This window comes from Bison bison, unplaced genomic scaffold (assembly GCF_000754665.1).
Source record: "Bison bison bison isolate TAMUID 2011002044 unplaced genomic scaffold, Bison_UMD1.0 scf7180017864378, whole genome shotgun sequence".
Lineage (NCBI taxonomy): Eukaryota > Metazoa > Chordata > Mammalia > Artiodactyla > Bovidae > Bison > Bison bison.
The window spans coordinates 922403-947232 of record NW_011494950.1 but is presented as its reverse complement, the minus strand read 5'-3'; the positions used below and the strand labels follow the sequence as shown (position 1 = coordinate 947232).

The 24830-nt window shown below is 34.3% G+C and overlaps 1 protein-coding gene across 1 annotated transcript in view; it reads left to right on the top strand.

Annotated features, from left to right (window-relative positions):
* The window catches only part of SKIV2L2 (superkiller viralicidic activity 2-like 2 (S. cerevisiae)), a 91594-nt gene that overhangs the window by 9929 nt on the left and 56835 nt on the right, over positions 1 to 24830 (top strand). The window contains exons 4-11 of the mRNA XM_010857155.1: positions 753 to 815; positions 1715 to 1827; positions 17658 to 17832; positions 18989 to 19079; positions 20271 to 20395; positions 21958 to 22056; positions 22449 to 22551; positions 23595 to 23726. Of these exons, the coding sequence (XP_010855457.1) occupies positions 753 to 815; positions 1715 to 1827; positions 17658 to 17832; positions 18989 to 19079; positions 20271 to 20395; positions 21958 to 22056; positions 22449 to 22551; positions 23595 to 23726 (901 nt within the window). The remainder of the gene's footprint in view (positions 1 to 752; positions 816 to 1714; positions 1828 to 17657; positions 17833 to 18988; positions 19080 to 20270; positions 20396 to 21957; positions 22057 to 22448; positions 22552 to 23594; positions 23727 to 24830) is intronic.

Below are 24830 nucleotides of genomic sequence, written 5' to 3'. Positions count from 1 at the left end.
GAGTGTCACATTTCTTTTAATACATTCATTATATTAGATATTTTACATTAGGTTTCATAATTTATTGTTTCACTTAATTATAGTCAGGTTCCACTTACCGCTTTTTGAAATGCTGCACACATCATCTTGATTGCAATTGAACTGCACGTTTACCAACAACCTCTCAATATTTCTAAGACAGCTAATCTTATCTCATAATTGTTTGTTGAAATTTTGCTCTTAGAAATGATTTCTGACTTCTTTGTGTACCTTACTTTGCCCTTATTATTTATACACTACTTGGCTTAAGTCTTGGGAATTTAGGTATATTGTGAACTGCTCTGCAGATCTTAATCTTCACTAGAGGAAAATTAATTTCCTGTTCCAGGGAATACTTTATTCTATATAGTTTTCTTTCATATAGTGGCATCCCTTTTTATGTCCATTCAGCTTTTTTGAGCATTCATTAATGTCAAGAAGTACATTAGATACAGAATATACAAAGATAGCTGAGATAAGTCCTAGAACTTAATAAAGTTTCTTTTGGGAGGTAGACTTAAATGCTTTTGATTACATAACTATTAGGTAAACACTTTTTGGAATGTTGTAACATTTGCATTTGCCTTGTTCTTGAAGATGGTTATTTAATTTTGTAGTGTCTAAGACTGTCAGCAACACTTTAGTTCATCACCTTTATTTTTCAAACCGTCTTTAATTATGGTATGCTGAATGCATCAATTCTTGAATGGTAAATTTTTTTTTTTAAACATCAGGTTGCACTTCCTGCAGATGAAGATTATCTACCACTTAAACCTCGAGTTGGAAAAGCTGCAAAGGTTTGTACCTTGAGCGGTACAGTTGGTACAGTTGTGTGAGTCTGTTTTCCTAAAAATCTTAAAGGTAAACTTTAAAATGAGATTTTTATATTTCTGTGTGTGTTTGTGTGTATGTGTATGTAGATACACACTCTGAAGCTTCCACTTGAAGTCAGATATGGTGAGAACCAAATCAGTAAACAACCATACTGAAAACCAAGCATCATGTGATAAGATTTTTAAGCATAATTCTCAGCCATTTCAAAGAATCTAATGAAAAGTATCAATCTTTCTCTAGAAAAAAATGCATATGTACAATATGTTTTGCATACAGTTCTGGAGCCTAACAAGCTTCTAATGAAACTTAAACTCTAATGCTGATACTAAATGTATTTTGAATCGCTGATAGACTATAAAAGAGTAGTGTAGGTTTTCCAAGTCATTTTCTTTAAGTAAAAATGGCAGTACTGTGCGGTAAACTTGAATTTTTAAAGTCTGATAGATATATTATTCTGCCTCTGATGAGTGAACTTCATTGAGGACTTGACTTTTCAGACTCTCAGTGTTCCCAGCTGGGAAAGAAAACTACACCTATGTTAGGAGTTGCTGTGGAGATTAATATGTGGGAAATGTGTTCCACAGTGCCTCCCATAAAGCATGTTCTTAATATATGGTAATAATCATGTTGTAATTAGTATATGTGTAAGCATAATAATTGAAAGATTAGACAGCAGAAATAACATATTCTGTCTCATTAAAGTTTTCTTTTTAGTTCTTCCTAATTTTCTCGAGTGGACAGAATGTTTCCCAAGTAGACTCATAAATGCTTCCATAACGCTTCTGGGGGTAGCATCTCTTGGTTTTAAGTATGTTCTGATGTGGCAAGGTATCTTCATACATATATTAATTTTTTTTTATAGGAATATCCATTCATTCTTGATGCCTTTCAAAGAGAAGCCATTCAGTGTGTTGATAATAATCAGTCTGTTTTAGTATCTGCACATACATCAGCAGGAAAAACTGTTTGCGCTGAGTGAGTAGCTTTCTTTTTAAATGGGATTTTAGAACTGTTAATATTTGCTGGGTACATTTAGGTGCTCTTGTGTTGGGTGCATAAATGTCTATAAATACTATATCATCTTGTTGGGCTGGCCCCTTTATCATATGTAATGTCCTTCTTTGTATGTTGTTACAGTTTTAAAGTTAATTTTGTTTTATGTAAGTGTAGCTACCGAGACTTTCTTTTGGTTTCTGTTTGCATGGAATATCTTTTTCCATTCCTTCACTTTTAAGACTGTGTGTCCTGCATCTGAAGTGAGTCTCCTATACACAGCATATGAATGGCTCTTGTTTTTTTTAATCCATTCAACCATTCTGTCTTTTGATTGAAGAATTAGTCCATTTACATTTTATTATTGGTAAGTGTGTATGTACTGCCATTTTGCTAATTGTTTTCTGGCTGTTTTGCAGTTTCCCTCTGTTCCTTTTTTCTTCTCTTGCTCTCTTTGTAGTTTTAAAATAGAATCTTAAGATAGCTTTGTTTCTTACCATACTCTTTAAAAAGTTTAAATTTTCTCTATTTGGTTTCTGTAAGTAAATTTAGACTTTTTATTTCCTTTCTTATTAGTCTGGGCTTTATTTGATCTTTTTCTAGTTTTTTAAAGAAAGCAGGTGAGGTCATTGATTTCAGACCTTTCCTTTTCTAATATAGACATTTAGTGCTGTAAATATCCCATCAGTCATGAATATTGGTCATGATTCACTAATTCTGTGTTCATTTTTTCTGTGTTTCATTTCAGGTCTTTTCTCATGCTCTGTCTTCAGATTCATTAATCTTTGCTTCTGCATCACCTAATCTGTCCTTAATCCTTTTCAGTGAGACATGTATAGTTTTCTTTGCTAGAAGTTCATTTGTATGTGTGTTTAGTGTTTTCCACATGTCTACTTAACTTTCCTCCAGCTTCTTGAACAACAGAATACAGTTTAAAAACTGTTTAAATATTCCTTCTTACTATTACTTTCATCTGTGTTATTTCCTGATCTGTTTCAATTAATTGACTTTTCCCATCATTATAAATCAGTGTTTTCCTGCTGCTTTACATACTGCTCTGATGTGATGTTTGGCTGTTTTTAATTTCATCACTGACTTTTGGCAGTTTAATTATGACGTGCCTTTACATAATTCTTCTCATATTTCTTATGCTTGAATTTGTTTGGCTTCTCAGGTTGTAGGTTTGTTTGTTTTCATCAGATTTGGAAAAATTTCAACTACTTTTTGCTTAAAATAGTACCCTTTTTAGTACTCAGAGGACCTCACTTAAACTTGTGTTAGTCATTTTAAGTTGTCTCAGAGCTCACTGATACTTATTATTTTTTGTTTATTCTCTGTGTTTCATTTTGGACAGCTTTAAGTTTATTCTTGTTTTTTTTTTGGAATGTCTAATTTGATTTTAATTCTATCCAGTTTATTTCATCTCAGATTTAGATTTTTCGTGCTAAAATTTTGGTTCGTGTCTTTTAATATTTTTAGTATTTCTTTTAAGCACGCTATTTAATCTTTCCTCAGTTTTCTTGAATATATAGAATACAGTTATACTGTAATGGTAATTTTCTGTGTCCTCATTTACTGATTCTGTTTTCTGTCTCATTTTTGGATGCCTTTTCATTTATTTATTTTTACTTCTTATTTGTTATATTTGCCTCCTTATATTTTTTAATTCACAAGACATTGTGAATTTTACCTTCTTGGGTGATGACTATTTTTGCATTTCTATTAATATTCTTGAGCTTTGTTGTGGGATACAGTTACTTGGAGAAAAATACAGTTCTTCCAAGGCTTTTATGATTTTAGGCAGGACTAGAGAAGCATTTAACTTAAGGCTACTTTTCTCCACTTTTTAATATATTTCTTGATATTCTAACCAGTATCTTATGCATTACGAATTTTTCCACCATGGCTAGTGGGAACCTGAGTTACTCCCAGCTCTGAAGATTATATCATTTTTTTAGTTCCACTCCATTTGGTGGTTTTTTCCCATTGCTTCAAGTTGTTTCCTAACACTTATTCACTGATTATTACTTATTTAAAGACACCAGAATGTTCAGCAGATGTTCAGAGCTTTCCCTTTGTCTACCTCTTTCCTCTCTGGTTATTTTGAGCTGCAGTGTAGCTGCCATGGCTTCCCCAGACTCCCACTGTCCGCTTAACTTCCGAAAACCTTCAAGGTTCATCTCCTGAAACTGTGACTTGGAAACTCTGTGGACAATAATCTGAGATTATGTCATTTACTTCCCTCTTCTCAGGGATTACTCTGTGATTATTCAGTATGTGAAATCATTGTTTCACATATTTTATCCTATTTTGCAGTTGTTACAGGTGGGTAGGTAAACCCAGTCTTTGTTACTCCATGCTGAAAATAAGTAGATATTTTCTGTATTATTTTTAATACATGGTCTCTATTACTATAGTAGTTCTCTTAGCTAATGTGTAAAATAAATATGTATTGTTTGTGTTTTAAGTTTTTTGATAGGTGTTATATTTTCTTCTAAAATGTATATAAAGACTATTGTTCTAGAGTCTTACTACTTAAGAGTATGGTCCTAGACCAGATGCATGCATATCACCTACTAGCTAAATTAGGCAAAAATCTCACACCCCACCCTAGAACTGCTGAATCATAATCTGCATGTTAACAAGATCACCAGTTGATGCATACATCTGTTAAAGTTTGAGAGGAACTGGGCCATTCTGAAAGTGGGTTCTGCTCTTTAATGTGGATGGGATTTTGCAGTCTATTGCAGATAGACTTCTGTGGGTTAACTTGTTTTTCCTTAATAAGTGCAACTGTCTCCAATATCTAGTTCATGGATGTCTTGACCACGTACCCATTAATCAGTCATTCCCCATTCCCTTAGCTCCAGTTTCTTTCAGCCACCAGTCTGCTTTCTGTTTGTATGAATTTACCTTTTCTGGGTATTTTATTTAAATAGAATCATATGATATATGGCTTTTTGTTTATGTTTTATTTTACTAAGGATGATGATTTTAAGATTCATCTGTGTTGTGGTATACATCAGAATTGAGTTCCTTTTTATGGCTAATATTTTGTGACTGATTAATTATATAGTATGATATACCACATTTTGTTTATCCATTCATCAGTTAATAGATGTATGAGTGTTTCCAATTTTTTGGCTATTATGAATGATGCTTTTAGAAATGTTTATGTACCAGTGTTTGTTTGAACACATCTTTTTCCTTATCTTCAGTATATACTTAGGAATGGAATTGGTCATGTTTGATTCTGTGTTTAACTTTTTGAGGGATCACCAAACTGTTTTCCATAGCAGCTGCATCGCTTTATTTTCCCGTAGTTATATGAGGGTTTCAGTTTCTCCATGTCTTCGCCAACACTTGTTACTACCTTTTTTAAAAAATTGATTATGTAGTAAATTTATTTTATGATTGTTTTAAATAAAAACTTTTTACATGTGGATTTTCAGCGTAATATAGGTTAGTCAGAATAATACAGAACATTCTGCAAGGTGAACTAGTTGGGTTTCTGAAAAGAATTCCAGAAACAAAAAAGCACAATAATGTTACTTGTTTCTAGATAAGATTAATGTTCTGTGGGTATTGGTAGTGATATAATCCTATATAGTGTTCACTATTCTAATTTCCAATATGTGAAGTTTATTTTTAAATAATTTTTCTTTCAGTTTTATTGAGATAAAACTGACACAAAGCACTGTATAAGTTCAAAGATTGCAGCATAATGATCTGACTTAACGTGCATCCTAAAATGACTATAATTAATGATGGCTTGGTAAACATCCATCATTTTGTATAGATACAGAACTAAATAGAAAACTTTTTTCTTGTGATGAGAAAAGAACTCATTTAACTTTTTTATATAACTCTTAGCAGTGTTAACTATGTTTATCATATTGTGCAGTACATCTCTACTATTTAGAAATGGAAGTTTCTACCTTTTGACCATCTTCATCCCATTTCCCGCCTGCCCCCACATCTGGTAACCACGGATCTGATCTTTTTCTGTAAATTCATTTGTTTTGAAGTATAATTGACTGAAACACTGTGTTATTTCCTTTTACACAACATAGTGATTTGATATTCCTATACATTTCAAGATGGTCGCCATGGTAAGTCTGTTTACACTATGTCACCATAAAAAGATATATAATTATTAGACTAGATTCTCACACTATATCTTTCATACCTATGACTCATTTATTTTATAGCTGCAAGTTTATACCTCTTAAGGTTCCTCACCTGTTTTTTTCCTCCCCTCACTACCCTCCTCTCTGGTGATTACCTGTTGGTTTTCTGTATCTATAACTATTTCTGTTTTATGTTTGTTCATTTATTTTTTATATTCCACATATAAGTAAAACAATATAATATTTGTCTTTTTCTGACTTATTTCACTTAGCACAATGCTCTCTGAGGCCATCTGTGTTGTTGCAAATGGCAAGATTTCATTATTTTTTATTACTTAATAATATTCCACACATATACATATACCACATCCATTCATCTGTTGATGACACTTGGGTTACTTTTGTATTTTGACAATTGTAAATGATGCTGCAGTGAACATAGGGGCATGCATATTTTTTCTTACCAGTGTTTTTGTTTTCTTTGGATAAATACCCAGGAGTGGAATTGCTGGATCATATGACAGTTTTATTTTTAATATTTTGAGGAATCTCCATACTGTTTTCCATGTTGACTGCACCAGTATACATTCCTACCAGTAGAACACAAGGATTCCCTTTTCTCCACATCCTTACCAACACTTGTTACTTCTTGCCTTTTTGATAATAGTCATTCTGTTAGTTGTGAGTGTGATATCTCGTGTTTTGATTTGTATTTCCTTGATGACTAATGATACTGAGCGTTTTTTAGTATGCTCATTGGCCTTCTGAATGTCTTTGGAGGAGTGTCTGCTTAAGTCCTTTTTTACTTGCTCATTAGGTTGTTTGCCTTGTTTAGTTGTGATAGTTGTTTTGTATTCTGATACTAGTTCCTTGTCAGATATATGATTTGCAAACATTTTCTCTTTTTAAAATATAAGTCATCCTTTTACTTTAAGCGTATTTTTTGAGGGACAAATGTCTTTAATTTGACCAAGTGCAATTTGTCTGTTTTCTTTTCATGTTATTTTAAAGAAAGCATTGCCTAATTCAAGACCACAAAGATTTATGCCTATATTTTCTTCTAAGAATTTTATAATTTTAGGTATTAGTTCTTTGATCCTTTTTGAGGTTTTACATTTCTGTATAATTTATAAGGTAAAGGTTCAACTTCATTTTTTTCATGTGGCTATCCAGTTGCCTCAGAACCATTTGTTGAAAGACTATTTTCTCCCCTCAATCTTGGCACCTTTTCAGAAGTCAGTTTTTGTTCACAGGTTAACTCTTAATAATTTATAATATATTTTATTTCTTCATCATGGAGAAATTACAGCTTTCCTGTTGAACAGCTGAATTAAGTGTTCCTAACAATGATCGCATGAAGAGTGAAGAAGATCATAAAGGAAAAAAAAGATAAAAATTGCACCAATCACCCTGTTCAGCAGTGCCTTTACTTTGGCATAGTGGTGGATATTTTTCATGAGTTTTGGAATATCGTCCTTCAGATAGTCAGAGCCTGAGTACTGTATATTAGTCTTTTTAGATCTTGGCTGAGGTGTAACTCAAAAGTTTTCTTTTTGTAGGGGAGTTAGAGGAGTGCAGCTTTGGATCTTAGATTATCATCGAAACAGTATCAGCCAATTGCAGAGTAGTCTAATCTGTTAGATTCAGACGCATTGTGGTCCAGTATTACCTAGTTCTGTCCAGTGGAATGGGACTGATTTTTTTTATTGTCCATTCCTTTTTAGAGGTATTGAAGTCAGAAGCTTGTTTCCTCCTAAGGCACAAATTATAGCTCTGACTATTTTTGGTTCAGTTATTTTATCTCACTTTGAGAAGTGTACAGGTGTGTAGTAGTTGGTGCATTATCCATTTGAAGCCAGCATATACAGATGTTAGAATTCTGGGCATTAGTGTAACTTTGCTTTAGTTTTTGCTACTAAAGCATAGAGATTTTCAGTATAGGAAATTTTCCAGTGTATGTTAAAACCTGCTTTCGTAGTCTTGGGTTCAGTTCAGTCCAGTCGCTCAGTCGTGTCTGACTCTCTGAGACACCATGGACTGCAGAATGCCAGGCTTCCCTGTCCATCACCAGTTCCTGAAGGATGCTCAAACTCATGTCCATTGAGTCAGTGATGCCATCCAACCACCTCATCCTCTGTCGTCCCCTTCTCCACCCACCTTCAGTTTTTCCCAGTATCAGGGTCTTTTCCAGTGAGTCAGTTCTTTGCATCAGGTGGCCAAAGTATTGGGAGTTTCAGCCTCAGCGTTAGTCCTTCCGTGAATATTTGGGACTGATTTCCTTTAGGACGGACTGGTTCAATCTCTTTGCAGTTCAAGGGACTCTCAAGAGTTTTCTCCAACACCACAATTCAAAAGCATCAATTCAGCTTTCTTTATAGTCCCAGCTCTCACATCCATACATGACTACTGGAAAAACCATGGCTTTGACTAGACGGACCTTTGTTGGCAAAGTAATGTCTCTGCTTTTTAATATGCTGTCTAGGTTGGTCATAGTTTTTATTGCAAGGAGCAAGCGTCTTTTAATTTCATGGCTCCAATCACCATCTGCAGTGATTTTGGAGCCCAAGAAAGTAAAGTCTGTCACTGTTTCCATTGTTTCCCCATCTGTTAGCCATGAAGTGATGGGCCTGGATGCCATGATCTTAGTTTTCTGAATGTTGAATTTTAAGCCAACTTTTTCACTCCACTCTTTCACTTTCATGAAGAGGCTCTTTAGTTCCTCTTTGCTTTCTGCCATAAGGGTGGTGTCATCTGCGTATCTGAGGTTATTAGTATTTCTCCAGGCAATCTTGATTCCAGCTAGTGCTTCATCCAGCCCAGCATTTCACATGACGTACTCTGCATATAAGTTAAATAAGCAGGGTGACAATATTCAGCCTTGATGTACTCCTTTCCCAATTTGGAACCAGTCTGTTCCATGTCCACTTCTAACTATTGCTTCTTGACCTGCATACAGATTTCTCAGGAGGCAGATCAGGTGGTCTGGTATTCCTATCTCTCGAAGAATTTTCCACAGTTTGTTGTGATCCACACAGTCAGAGGCTTACTCTGAGTTAGGAGACTGTAAAGAGATTTTAAGAAATTCACCAGGGTTATAGACACTTTTGAAAGCTCTTGAGTCCTGCTGTGGAAAAGTCTAGTAGGTGTTCAAAAAGATACTTATAGAATTACTGTACAACTCAGCAGTTCCACTCCTAGGCGTATTACGCCAAAGAATTGAAAACAAATACACAGATTCTTATAGATGAAGGTTCACAGCAGTACTGTTCACAATAATGAAAAAAAGGTAGAAACAACCCAAAGTCCATCAGTGGATGAATAGATAAATAAATCTGGTGTATCTGTACAATGAAATAGTACTCAGCTATGGCAGCATTGAGATACTGATGCATGCTACAGTGTGGATGAACCTCAGAAACGTTCTGCTGAGTAAAAGAAGCCAGACTCAGTAGGTCACATATTATTTGATTCCGTTTGTGTAGAATATTTCAGGTAAATTCTTAAGAGAGAGAGCAGATTGGTGGAGGCCAGGGAATATTTAGAGGAGGGGAGCAGAAAGTAGCTGCTTAATGAATATGGGGTTTTTGGAGGGACGAGAATTATGTTAAGAATCAGATAGAGGTGGTAGTTGCACAGCGTAGTGAATGTGCTAAAATCCACTCAGTTGTGCACTTTAAAACAGTTTTAGGTTTTATGAATTTTACCTCAATAGAAACCTCCAATGAAGTGTATATTTGTATGTACGTACCAGATTTTGTGATTTCAGTGAGTGGTTCATGGATCTCAGATAAAGATTTCCCCTAGGAATTCAAGAACTCAAGGTAAACTCCAATGTTAGCTGATAACTATAACAAGTACATTTTCATTTATAAGTCTGATGCTAGATTAATGTATTGGGACCAGGTTGTTTACCTAGGTAATTGAGTAGCTTTCCTGACCCTGTTTATTTTTTTATTCTATGTAAAGCTTTTTTAAAAAGCATTAGCTTTATTATTATATAATTTAAATATTATGAAATCCACCCATTTAATAAATTTGTACAGTTGTGCAACCCTCAGCAGTTTTAGGGTGCTGTCCCTAGTTTTCTTATGAGTGTGTGCATTTACCCTGCCTCCATCTCCAACGCTGGCGCTGATCCGCTTTGCCTAAGTAGTTTTGCCTTTTCTAGAAGTTTCATATAAATGAAATCATGTAATATGGAGTCTTTTGTGTCTTTTTCTGTTTAAAATAACACTTAGAGGTTCATTCATATTGCATATATCATTAGTTCTTTTCTTTTTATTGATAAGTCATGTTGCGTTTTATGGATACATGACATTTTGTTTATTCCGTTGATAGAAATTTGAATTGTTTTGCATTTTTGACCATTCTAAGTAATTCTGACATGAACATACATATACAGGTCTTTATGTAGACACGTTTTTATTTCTCTTGGGTAGATAGATACTTAGATTAGATACTTAGTAATTGTTGGATTTTATGGCAAATGTATATTTAACGATTCAGTAAATGACCAGACTGTTTTCCAAAGTGGCTGTACCATTTTGTATTCCTGTCGTAATGTATAAGGAATCTTATGTTTCTCTTATGTCCTGTTTCTCTTATGTCCTGTTTCTCTTATGTCCTAACCACCTCTTGGCATAATCTTTTTTGATTATACCTGTTTTAGTGTGGATATCTAATGATGTTCCACAGTGGTTTTAAATTTCTTTGATGACTAATAAAATGTTAAGTATCATTTCATTTGCTTATCACCCATTTGTATATCTTAAATAAAATATCTATTTCAGTCTTTGCTGATTTTTAAAATTGAATTGTCTTATTGCATCATAAATAATTCTTTAAATTATCTTAATGGTATCATTTGTAGCACAAAAGATCTTAAATTTGATGTTCAACTTCTCATATATTTTCTTTTATGGATTGATCATGCTTTTGATATCAATACTTAAGACATTTATGCCTATCCCAATATCACAAATATTTTCCCTTTTATTTTCTTCTTGAAGTTTATAGTATTAGCCATTCCACTTAAAGCTGTGATTTCCTTTGAATTAATTTTTATGTATGATGTGAGGTAAAGGTGGGGTTTAAATTAACCTTTTTGTATGTGGATAATTGTTCCAGTTGAAAAAAATGATGATTTTCCCACTGAATTGTCTTTGAATTGAATTGACTGTTGAAATCCTAGTGAACTGACCATAAATGTATAGGTTTGGCTTTGAACTTGCTGTTCTGTTTATTTCTGTGTCTATCCTTATACCAGTCCATGCTATCTTGATTACCATAGCTTTAAAGTATGTATAAAATTTAGGTAATTGGAGTCCTCTAACTTTATTCTTAAAATTGTTTGGGCTCTTCTAGGTCCTTTTTGTTCCTCAATAAAAATTTAAATTAGTGTATTAATTTCTACCCAAAACGACTACTTGCATTTTTATGCTGATTGTGTTGTATAGATTAATTTGGGGAGAATTTTCATTTTAACATTATTATAGACTCTTCCAGTCCATTAGCATGGTATATTATTTATTATTCACATCTTCTTTAATTTCTCTCAGCAATATTTTGTAGTTTGTGTACAGATTTTATATATCTTCCTCTTTTTTAACACATTTTTTCTTAAATCTCTAAGTATTTTATTGCTTTGTGCTGTTGCAAATGACATTCTTAAGTTCATATTTGGGTTGCTAATGGCTTGTGAAGTACAGTTTATTTTTATATGTTAGTATTTTATATTGTCACTTTGTTAATAAACTGGCTTACTAACAAGTTATAGTAACTTTGCACATTCCATAAGATTTTCTACATAGTTGGTCATATTGTCTGTGAATAAAGACAGTTTTTTCTGCTTCTTGCTGATGTTTTATCCCATCTGTTTCGTTTTCTTATTGCATTGGCAAAATCCAGTGGAAATCCTTGGATGTTCCTGATCTTAAATGAATAACATTCAGTGTTTCACCATGAAGTGTAATTTAACTAGCTTTTTCCTAGGTTCCTTTTATCAGGTTGAGTAAGTTCCTTTCTATTCTTAATTGGGAACAAATGAAAGAATTAAAAAAACACCCATTTGAATGGCTGTTACAAAAAGATAAGAGATGACGAGTGTTAGCAAGTATGTGAAGAACAGGAAACCCTTGTGCAATTTTGTGGAAATATAAATTGGTACAGTTACTGTGGAAAACAGGGTGGTGATTTCTTAAAAATTAAAAATAGAATATAATTCAGCAATCCCACTTCTGGGTATGTATCTAAAGGAAATGAAGCCAGTATCTTGAAGCAATGTCTACATTCCCATTATTCACAATACCCAAGACAAGGAAAGCTTTGTCTATCAGCAGATGGGTGGATGAAGAAAATGTAGTTTCTGTCTGTCTATGTCCATATACATACACACACACACAGAGTCAGTCACAATGGAATATTATTTAGCCATCAAAGAAGGAAATCCTGCTGTTTGTGACAGCATGAATGGACCTTGAGAGCATTATGTTAAGTCAGATAAGTCAGAGAAAGACAAACACTTGTGATCTCAGATGTGGAATCTAAAAAAGTTGAATTTATTGAAACAGAGTTGAATGGTAGTTTCCAGGGACTGAGATGGGCAGGGTGGGGGAAGTAGGAAGATGGTGGTGAAACGAAACAAACTTCTGGGTATAAGATGAGTAGTTCTGGGTATCTAACATAGAGCATGGTGATTACAGTTAACAGTACTGTATTATATACTTGAAAGTTCCTAAGAGGGTAGATCTTAAATGCTCTCACCAGAAAAAAAAAGGTAATTAATGAGGTGATAAGGATGTAAATTAAGCTTATTGAGGTAATCATTTCACAATATATATGTGTATCAAATTTTACAGTATATAGTTTAAACTTCCATAATGTTATAGATCATTAAATCTTAATAAAACTGGGGAAAATAAGTGTATTGAGGATTAAAAAAGAAGCATTGTATTTTATTAAATCCTTTTTCCATCTGTAGAGGCAAGGATATGGTGTTTGCTTTTTATTCTTTTAAAGTAGTACATTACAAATTTCCTGTTGTTAAACCATCCTTATATTCTCGAAAGAAACCTAGATGTTTATGGCAGTTGATCATTTTATATAATGTTGCCAGTTTCAGTTTACTCATATTTTGTTCTGGAATTTCTTTGAATCTTCATGAGAGATTTGGATATGTAGTTTTCGTTGTTTTTTTTTTTTTTAACAAGATCTTTGTCTATTTTTTTTTTTTTTCATCTGAAATTCATATTTATCGGGGTATCTTGTATTTTTTTAATTAATTTATTTTAATTGGAGGCTAATTACTTTACAATATTGTAGTGGTTTTTGCCATACACTGACATGAATCAGCCATGGGTGTACATATGTCCCCCATCCTGAACCTCCTTCCCACCTCCCTCCCCATCCCATCCCTCAGGGTCATCCCAGTGCACCGGGCCTGAGCGCCCTGTCTCTTACATCAAACCTGGACTGGCAGTCTGTTTCACATATGGTAATATACATGTTTCAAAGCTATTCTGTCAAATCACATCCCACCCTTGCCTTCTCCCACAGAGTTCAAAAATCTGTTCTTTACATCTGTGTCTCTTTTGCTGTCTCACATATAGGGTCATCGTTACCATCTTTCTGAATTCCATATATATACGTTAATATACTGTATTGGTGTTTTACTTCACCCTGTATAATAGGCTCCAGTTTCTTCATTAGAACTGATTGAAATGCATTCTTTTTAATAGCTGAGTCTAGTTTTGATATCATGTTAATACTGACTTCGTAATATAAGTTGAGAAGTGACCCTCCTGGTCTGTTTTCTCTAAGAGTTTGTGTAGGTTTGGTATTTTCTCTTTAAATGTTTGACAGAACTTATTAATGAAGCCATCTGAAATACCTAGGCTTTTCTTTATGAGACATTAAAAGTGAAAGTTGCTTAATCATGTCCGACTCTTTGCAGTCCCACGGACTGTAGCCTGCCATGCTCCTCTGTCCGTAGAATTCTCCAGGCCAGTATACTGGAGTGATCAGCCATTCCCTTCTCCAGGGGATCTTCCTGACTCAGGGATCAGACCCAGGTCTCCCACATTGCAGGCAAATTCCTTACTGTCTGAGTCACTAAGGAAGCCCAAGAATACTGGAGTAGGTAGCCTGTCCCTTCTCCAGCAGTTCTTCCTGACCCATGACTCAAAGCAGGGTTTCCTGCATTGCAGGTGGATTCTTAACTAGCTGAGCTACCAGGAAAGCCCTTCTTTATGGGAAGATTTTTAAATTTCAAGCTCAGTTTCCTTTCTTGTTGAGTCAGTTTTGGTAATCTGTGTCTTCCAAGGAGTTTCTTGGAGGTGGAATTAGATTGATTTTAGATTATTCTTCCTTTCTAATATTCATGTTTAAAACTTTAATTTTCCCTCTTATTACTGCTTTATATGCATCCTATAAATTTTGAGTTTTCAATTTAATTCATTCTTTAGTTTCTCTTTATTTCCTCTTATCTTTATCTTTCAAGTATTTGTTAGTTTTTCCATACATCTTTCTATTTTGGGGTTTCTAATTCAGCTTCTTTGTGGTTGAAAAAGATACTTTATAATAATAATTTGATTTAATGATTGATGTGGTTGTATTTATATTTGCCTTTTGTTTTTTAGTAATGTCTCGTGTTTTTACAGCCTTCTATTACATTTAACAAATATTTTTTAGTATACCATGTTAATTCCTTTAATTTTTTTTATCCTTTGAATTACATGTTTAGTGATTATTCTCACAGCCACAATCTCTATAAAATATTGGTAGCCTTATTTCTTCTTGTCTGTGCTATTTTTGCTACCTATATATTTCAACTATATATGCTGTGTGTGCATGTGTGCTCAGTCACTCAGTCATGTCCAACTCGCAGCCTCATGGACTGTAAGCCCACTAGGCTCCTCTGTCCATGGAATTTTTCCAGTCAAGAGTACTGGAGCAGGTTGCCATTTCCTGCCCAGGGATCTTCTCAACCTAGGGATCAAACTTGGGTCTCCTATATTGCAGGTGGATTCTTTGCCACTGTGCTACCTGCTATAAATCCAGTATAATACAATGTTAAAATAATGTTTTTGCTTTAAATAATCTTTTATGTTTTAAAAAATACTAATTGAATAAAAGAGAAGTATGTAAAGTCTTACATTTACCCACATATTTATTATTTTAAGCTCTATTCTTTTCTCTGGATTCTGGTTAAAGAATTTTTTAAAAATATTTCTTGTATGGTTGATGTTTTAGCAGTGAATTCCCTCAATTTTTATTTGAAAATGTCTTTGTTTTGCTTTTATTTTTGAAAGGATAATGCCACTGAATATATAGTTCTTGACTGACAATTTTTTTCTTTTGAATATTGGATAGTCATTCTACTGTTTGACTATTGGATAGTCATTCTATTGTTTCATTCTACTCCATTTTTTCCCATCAGAAGTAAGCCTTAATTATGGTGGTGGTCTCTTGTATGTTTTGAGTTGTTTTTCTTTTGCTGCTTTGAAGACTTTCTTTTTGTCTTTGTCAGTCAGCAGTTTGTTTCTAGATGTGATTCCAAAGTTTTTCCTGCTTTGGTTCATTGTGTCCATTGGATCTATGAAGTGAAGTTGCTCAGTCCTGTCTGATGCTTTGCGACCCCATGGACTGTAGCCTAACAGGCTTCTCCATTCATGGGATTTTCCAGGCAAGAATACTGGAGTGGGTTGCCATTTCCTTCTCCAGGAGATCTTCCCAACCCAGGGATTGAACCCAGGTCTCCCGCGTTGTAGGCAGACGCTTTACCATCTGAGCCACCAGGGAAGGACCTGTAGATTAATATTTTTTAAAAAACAAGTTTAGAAGTTTTTTTATTGTTATTTTTTTTTTAAAATGTTTGTTTTGTCTCTTTCTCAGTTTGGTACTTCTGTTGAAACACACAGGGCTTCCCAGGTGGCACTAGTGGTAAAGAATCTGCCTGACAATGCAGGAGACACAGAGACGTGGGTTTGACCCCTGGGTTGGGACGATCCCCTGGAATAGGAAATGACAGCCCACTCAGGTGTTTTTGCCTGGAAAAAATTCCATGGGCAGAGGATCCTGGCAGGCTACAGTCCATGGGGCCATAAAGAGTCAGACTCGACTGAGTGCACACACACACATACATTGGAACACTTGAGGTTGTCCCACTAATCTTTGACTGTCTGTTTGTTTTTCTTCTGTTTCTTTCTTTCTTTAGCTTTGATAATTTCTATTGATTTATCTTCATATTTACAAATTCTTTCTTCTGCCTTCTCATATCTGTTCTTGAGCCATCTAGTGGATTTTTCATTTCATAATTGTATATTATTTTACTTTTCATCTATAAAGTTTTCATTTGGTTTTGTTGTTGTAGTTTCAGTTCTCTATTGAGATTGCCCCTTAGAATCGCTGTCCTGTGTCCTTTAATTCTTAGAACATGGTTTCCTTGTATTTTTTGGACATGTCTTTTACAGCTTCTTTGAAGTCTTTGTTTGATAAGTCCAACATCTGGGCCCACTCAGTTTCTCATGACTGCTTCTTTTTCTTAAGTGTTGATCACACTTTCCTGTTTCTCTTTATGACTTCTCGTTTTTTACAGCATCTGTATATTCTTTTCTCTTTGATGTATATTTCTTACTATTCATATTTCACCATGTTTGGACAACTTTTGATTTTTTAATTATTTCACTCTTTGGGGGCATGATCAGGATGAACATTGTTTTTGTCTCCTGAAATCTGTCATAAGCCTATTGTTGGTAGGAACTGTATCTTAAATAAGGAACATGTACCACAGTGCTAAGTTTAGTCCTGATTTCATGGTGTGTATTTAAATATTTAACTCAATTGAATTTTCTTTGAAAAAGAAAAACTATCTTGTAGTGCATTAATCTTTATGAAAGAACTATTGGAACTTGGTACAATTTCCAGTCAGGGACAGAGTTGATAACTAATATAAGTGCAAAGTGGATATATATGATTAACTTATTTGTGAAACTCAAAAACAACTCATTTTCCAGTGTTTATTAAATATTTATAGTCTTTAGGTAAAAACTGACAGGTAGAGGCTCTGTCACCCCACTCCAGTACTCTTGCCTGGAAAATTCCATGGACGGGGGAGCCTGGTAGGCTGCAGTCCATAGGGTCGTTGGGAGTTGGACACGACTAAGCGACACTTTCACTTTTCACTTTCCTGCATTGGAGAAGGAAATGGCAACCCACTCCAGTGTTCTTGCCTGGAGAATCCCAGGGACGGGGGAGCCTGGTGGGCTGCCGTCTATGGGGTCGCACAGAGTCGGACACGACTGAAGCGACTTAGCAGCAGCAGCAGCAGCAGCAGAGGCTCTGTAAACTTTCAGAGGTCCATCTGCAGAGCCAAAGGTATTTTGCTTCCAAGAAATAGGGTAGCTATTAGTAATTCATTGATATTAGTAATTAAATTACATTAACTCCAAGACACCAGAGTTAAAAATGTTTTTTGTTCATTTAGACCACTGTTCTTCAGATTTGTCATGATTATTATTATAGTTTGTTGAAAGTGAATAGAATAAGACATTAATATTTTACAAAGTCTTTAGATAATGAGGAAAAATTTGGACACAATTTATATATTAATATAATTTATAAAATCACATACTTCTAAAGAGTTTTTTGTAAACAGTTTATTCTTACTTATTTTCACATTTTTAGATATGCCATTGCATTGGCGCTAAGAGAAAAACAACGTGTAATATTTACTAGCCCAATTAAGGCCCTGAGTAACCAGAAATACCGTGAAATGTATGAAGAATTTCAAGATGTTGGTCTGATGACTGGAGATGTTACTATTAATCCTACAGCATCCTGTCTTGTTATGACCACAGAGGTAATTTATATGATGTCTCATCTAATTTTTCCTTTTTAATTTAATTAATGTGATTCATCAGTTAAAACAGCTAATGTTTTATTACTTGCTCTATACAGGTAAAAGGCAATACTTTCTGAGTATATTTACTTGAAAGGGGTAGTAGAGTTTATCTTACAACAAATTGTTTCAGTTTAGTTGTAAATTTCCATTATTTCTGTCATCATATAATAAAGTTGCATAAAGTATTTTTAAAGGATATTGTCAGTGACATAATAGTTTGATGATTTTATATAGTTTCAATGATTGGAGTACGTACCTTTGAATAAGTTGTGGGACCTTCTTTATTAATTTTTTTTTCTTTTGCATCTGAGTGTTGATACAAATAGATAAATAGCTTTTTAAAAAATGCCCAGTTATGTTTAGCTTCTTCCCATAATCACAGTTAAGTTTTGCATATACTTATGATGGACATGAGTCTCAGTGAACTCCGGGAGTTGGTGATGGACAGGGAGGCCCGGCGTGCTGTGATTCATGGGGTCGCAGAGTCGGACACGACTGAGCGACTTATCTGATCTGATCTGATCTGATCTGATAGCATCTTACATTTTGGACACTTAGCTGTCTTTACTAAGTACTTTTCTACATGCTTGAATTACTAGAGAGCATAAATTAGCTTCTGGTTTTAGAGTCAGCCGAAAGCATTGCTCATGTTCATCTTGATCCCCAAGATAAGTTTATTTTCCATTTTCAAAACTTTCTTCCATCCATAGAAAAATTTCTTTAACTCAGAAATCTGAAGAACAGTTGCTAGGAAGTATTCATGTTGTTAAGATGAGGTAGAAAAAATCAGTAGCAGTATGAGATTCGTTGTGTTAGATAGAAGATGATTTTAAGTTACTTTTGTTTCCTAGCAAGTGTAGGTCTTGAGTGAAGTGCTTTACATAAAAAGGATGTAGCTTCATATTCAAGGTAGATGGATATGGAGTTGATAGTAATTCTCTCCATGGATTATATATGATTACTAACTTGAGAAGCAAAGGAGTATTATATACTTAAGATATGTAACGGTCTAAAATTATTTTAATGTTTCTGTTAAAAAAGAATATACAAAATTTCTTGTTAGAAGAGTTTTTGGTATGTCAGAATCCTGCTAAATCTTCTACTTCTTTTTTAGATTTTGAGAAGTATGCTGTACAGAGGTTCTGAAGTTATGCGAGAAGTTGCCTGGGTCATTTTTGATGAAATTCATTACATGAGAGATTCAGGTATATTCTGTAGTGTTATTGAGATGTGTGCCATGTTATTTAGGAATGAAATTAGGAATTTTGAACAAGTTATCTTACTTATGGGTAGAGTTGTAGTAAACTAAATTGTGGATAACATGATATAGTTTTTCTGGTTGGACCTCATTCAGTTACAGCTTCTTGAATAGTAACAACTTCTGGGTGAGAAAATGCAACTTCAGATTTTAAAATGAAATTAAAATTAGTTTGCTTTTAATAGAGAGTTCTCTAATATATCTAATATTAAAGAATTTCCAAAACTGCTGGCCTACAGAGTTAACTTTCTTGATTTTTATCAATTTATTTTAGTTTTTTAAAAAAACTAAGAAATGCATGTTTATGATTTAAACAATGAGAATTATGAGATAAAAATGAACAACAACAAAAAAAATCTCTTAACCTGAACTATTGCACTACTATAATGGAAAAGTAAGTATACTTGGGATTTTAGGTAGAACGTGGCAGAAATTAACATATTTAAAAGTTAAATGTTTAATATGTACACACTTGAAGCTTAGTTTTTATTTGGCTAAAGCACTGAGTTAACCTGTATTTATAGGAAAAATAATACAATTTAAAGAAATCATTTACCCTTTGTAAAATTTTACTCTTACTAAATTCAAAAGATTAAATTATAAAGTTATTTTTGTTTTTAAATTATGAATCTTTTATTGATTTGTTCATTTGGAAGGAAATTCTCAAGTGGATTTTCCTGTTTGTTTTTTACATTTTAATAAAAGTGACTTATAGTTTTGTTGTTTATCAGATCCTTTCATCTCTAGAAATCATGAGGGTAATTTAGATGAAAGGCACTGTGGTATAGTAATAGTGTTTCTTTGAAATCTGTTCTGTGACCTTCTGTAAGCCAATAACTTCTGCTTCTCTAAGTGAGATGGAAATACTGTTTCCATTGTCCTGGGATTCTTGTTAGACTGAACAGGATTCAATTTGGAGCTGCCTTTTTTGCAGGCCGTTATTTCAGAGTACACTGTGTTTATGGTGGTCTAGTCTACTAACTTTCTACTAGATGCAGTTCATGGTTAGAAAGTAGTTTACAGTAAGGATCTGTGGCTAAAAATATCTTTGCGTAAAGTGATCTGCATTTCTGATAATTGAGCATGAGAGAAAATGATAAAGTGACATTGAATTCCAAGGTATATTTGTATTTTTCAGAGCGTGGTGTCGTATGGGAAGAAACTATTATTTTGCTTCCTGATAACGTTCACTATGTCTTTCTTTCGGCTACTATTCCAAATGCCCGACAGTTTGCTGAGTGGATTTGCCACTTACATAAACAGGTATTTTCTTTCTCTTTTTTGATGTTTTCAATACTTAAATATTACAAGTTTGCCTTTCTTTTTTTTTTTTTAATTTTATTTTATTTTTAAACTTTACAATATTGTATTAGTTTTGCCAAATATTGAAATGAATCCGCCACAGGTATACCTGTGTTCCCCATCCTGAACCCTCCTCCCTCCTCCCTCCCCATACCCTCCCTCTGGGTCGTCCCAGTGCACCAGCCCTAAGCATCCAGTATCGTGTATCGAACCTGGACTGGCGACTCGTTTCATACATGATATTATACATGTTTCACTGCTATTCTCCCAAATCTCCCTACCCTCTCCCTCTCCCACAGAGTCCATAAGACTGATCTATACATCAGTGTCTCTTTTGCTGTCTCGTACACAAGGTTATTGTTACCATCTTTTTAAATTCCATATATATGCGTTAGTATACTGTATTGGTGTTTTTCTTTCTGGCTTACTTTGCCTTTCTATATCCTATACTTTGTTCCTAATGCTACCTAGAATAAATAAGACATTTTAATGTAAATCTACTTTTCAAAGCAAGCAAGCTTATCAAAATCAACTAAGTTTTTATACGTGTGAATTTCTGAATCCAACTCAAACCCAGTACATCAAAATCTCTGAGAGTAGGATCCTGGGTCATGAAATTTTTAACTTTCAGAAGCTCCCAAATTGATCCTGATGACTTGCCAGGTTTGTAAACTACTGCATCTCCTTATACAGGGAGCCATGAGTACTAGTAGAAAATTTCCTCCAAGACCTTGGTACCAGAAGAAAAGCTGGGCCTCTCTTGAGAGTGTGGGCTTGCCTTGTGGCTCAGCTGGTAAAGAATCTGCCTGCAATGCGGGAGACCTGGGTTTGATCCCTGGGTTGGGAGGATCCCCTGGAGAACGGAAAGGCTACCCCCTCTAGTATTCTGGCCTGGAGAATTCCATGGACTATAGTCTATGGGGTCGCAAAGAGTGGACAGGACCGAGCAACTTTGACTTCACTTCTTGAGAGTGTGATTTGATTTTTCTCATGTAAATGCAGACTTTTTATTGACTGCGTTTCCTTTTTGCTTTTCTAGTCCAATTTTAGAAGCATTAAAGGACCTTATGACAAGCATTTGTTCATGTATTCTTTATTTGATTTTTCTGCCCTTATTTTTCCTTTATACCAGAAGGTTCACAAATTTATTTTTATCCATTTATTACCTCTTTAGTGGTATTTTTGTAACACCCATGTTGCTCCTGTAGGATAGAATCTCAGTGAATCTTCTGGAATAGATCAGCCTCTTGTTTTAGTAAAGCTGTAAAAAGTCTCTGTGGGGTCGAGAAGTCCCATTTTACCTCAGTACATTCTGTGTTGCCATACTGCTGCTGCTGCTGCTAAGTCACATCAGTCCTGTCCGATTCTGTGCGACTCCATAGACAGCAGCCCACCAGGCTCCTCCGTCCCTGGGAATAGAAGTCTTCCTTAATTACAGCATCATAGGTCTGAAGTATATGAAATCATTATGGAAACTCTAATCATGTATTTGTCCTTGATTTTAATTTTCTTTGTTTTTACAGCCTTGTCACGTAATTTACACAGATTATCGGCCTACTCCATTACAGCACTATATTTTTCCAGCCGGGGGAGATGGCCTGCACCTTGTGGTTGATGAAAATGTAAGGGAGTAATTATCATTCTTATTCTTTAATATCACATAACTGCTTATACCCGCTTTCTTTAAACTAGAGAAGAACTGTTTTTTTTTTTTCCCTAGTTTTATAGTCCAAAGTTATTGTTGATTTTCTTTGTATATGTATTTTTATTTCAAAAATTATATTTAAGATGCATATTTTTTAAATGCATGAATTAGATTCCCCTCCTTTTCCAGTATTTTTAAATGCCTTGAAAATAAGGGGCTCTGTACATGTTTCAGATATCTTACGGTTTTGCTTTTTCTAGTTTTATTATTAAATTATTTATTTGAGGAAGCTTTGTTTTGAGGTAAAAAAAACTTTGGATTATGATTAAGTATTAGTGAAGTTATATAGAAAAATATTTGTGATGCTAGGGTGACTTCAGAGAAGATAATTTTAATACTGCAATGCAAGTACTTCGAGATGCTGGTGATTTGGCAAAAGGAGATCAGAAGGGGCGAAAAGGAGGAACAAAAGGTAACTTAGAACTTTGTTTTTGAGAATTTTACATGAAAATTGTATTTTCAAATTACATTTTTTAAATAACATTTTTCCCCCTCTGGAAGCTATATAGATGTCTAGATAGTATGTGATAAAATTGAATGAGTAGAAATTTATGTCTTTTCTACATGACATTTGCTGAGAGATCGTTCATTTTACAATTGACTTGTTAAATTATGCAATTCAGTGGTTATTAGTATAGTCAAAGAATTATGCAGCTGTCATCACAGTCAATTTTTTTAATTGAAATACAATTCACATACTATTGAAGTCACCATTTTTTAAGGGTGCAATTAAGTGGGTTTTAGTATAGTCACAAAGTTCTGCAACTACTTTGTAATTCTAGAACATTTTCATTAACTCAGAAAGAAACCCCATACCCATTCGTGGTCATTGTTTATTTTCTCCCAACCTCTTCTCTACCCCTCAACCTTAAATAATCACTAATCTAGTTTCTATTTCTGTTTTCCTTTTGTAGACATTTCATATAAATGGAATCATGATATGTGCAGTCTTTTCCATCTGACTTCCTTCAGTTAGCTTTTTTTCCCCAAGTTTATCTATATTATAGCATATATCAATACATCATTCCTTCTTATTGTCAAATAATATTCCATTTTATGATTTTATGACAAATATCTATTCAAATTTTTGATGCATTCAAAAATTAGATTTTCTTTTTGTTGTTGAATAGTAAGGATTCTTTATATATTCTGGATACTAGGCCTTTATCAGATATCTGATTTGTAAATATTTTCTCCCATTCTGTAAGTTAAGAGTATCTTTATTGCTGGTGTCTATTGAAGTACAAAAGTTTTAAATTTTGGTGAAATCTAGTTATCTGATTTTTTTCCTTTTGTTGCTTGTGCTTTTGCTATCATATCTTAAGAATGCTTTGCCTTACCCAACATCATGAAGATTTACTCCCACATATATAGAAGAGTTTTGTAGTTTTACAATGAAGTCTGTGGTCCATTTTGAGTTAATTTTTCATCATAGTTTATGTACTTTTTTTGCAGGTCCATCAAACGTATTCAAGATTGTGAAGATGATTATGGAAAGAAATTTTCAACCTGTTATTATTTTCAGTTTTAGTAAGAAAGATTGTGAAGCTTATGCACTTCAAATGACCAAATTAGATTTCAACACAGGTACTGTATAATTTCAGTATTGCTTTGATGCCATGTGGAAGTGAATGTAAATATATTTCTGGTAAGACAGCAATTGTGTATTGCTGAGATTTGCAGTTCACCTTACAGTTACGGCAGTAATTCTATCACATTTGTAAAAGCTTTAAGGCTCAATTTACCATTTCTTTTCCTTTCTTCTGTCTTTTTTTGGAAGATAAGTATATATCTATATATAAAATATTTGTTCTACATGAAATCCAAAGAACCCTACTAAGAAGTATTAGACTCATGCTCATGCCTTCTTATACTTTATTGCCATAGCTCTTTGGTTACTGTGGTTTTCTATCTGATTGCTTAAGGTTAGTCTCTTGGTCAGACTATCTTCTGTTATGTTTCATTCTTCTGGAAATCCAAACCAGGAAGACCTGCCCCTGTACCTAACTGTGGCATAATTTTTGAAAAAAGTAGAAAAACTGATAGCAAGTCAACTTATTATTCCCACATATTAACTGTAAATGTAACTACTTAAATATCCTAGGCAAAAATTGCTGCATGCTGAATATCAACCCAGTTGTCATTTACTTCAGCCTTTTACATATCTAATCCTATACTGCTAAGTCACTTCAGTCGTGTCCGACTCTGTGCGACCCCGTAGACGGCAGCCCACCAGGCTCCCCCATCCCTGGGATTCTCCAGGCGAGAATACTGCAGTGGGTTGCTATTTCCTTCTCCAATGCATGAAAGTGAAAAGTGAAAGTGAAGTCGCTCAGTCATGTCTGACTCTTAGCAACCCCATGGACTGCAGCCTACTAGGCTCCTCCATCCATGGGATTTTCCAAGCAAGAGTACTGGAGTGGGGTGCCATTGCCTTCTTCAATCCTATACAGTGAGAAGTAAATAATATTTTCAGTCATCCAAAATCAGATTTCAGTTTTCTTGTATTTCTCTATCAAGGCGTAGAACTAATCCCATGTATTTTTAAAAATTGGCTACACTGGATCTTCTTTCCTGCACACGGGCTTTTCTCTAGCTGTAGTGAGCAAGGGCTACTCTGTAGTTGGAGTGTGCAGGCTTCTCACTGCAGTTGCTCCTCTTGCTGTGGGTCGCAGGCTCTAGGCATTCGAG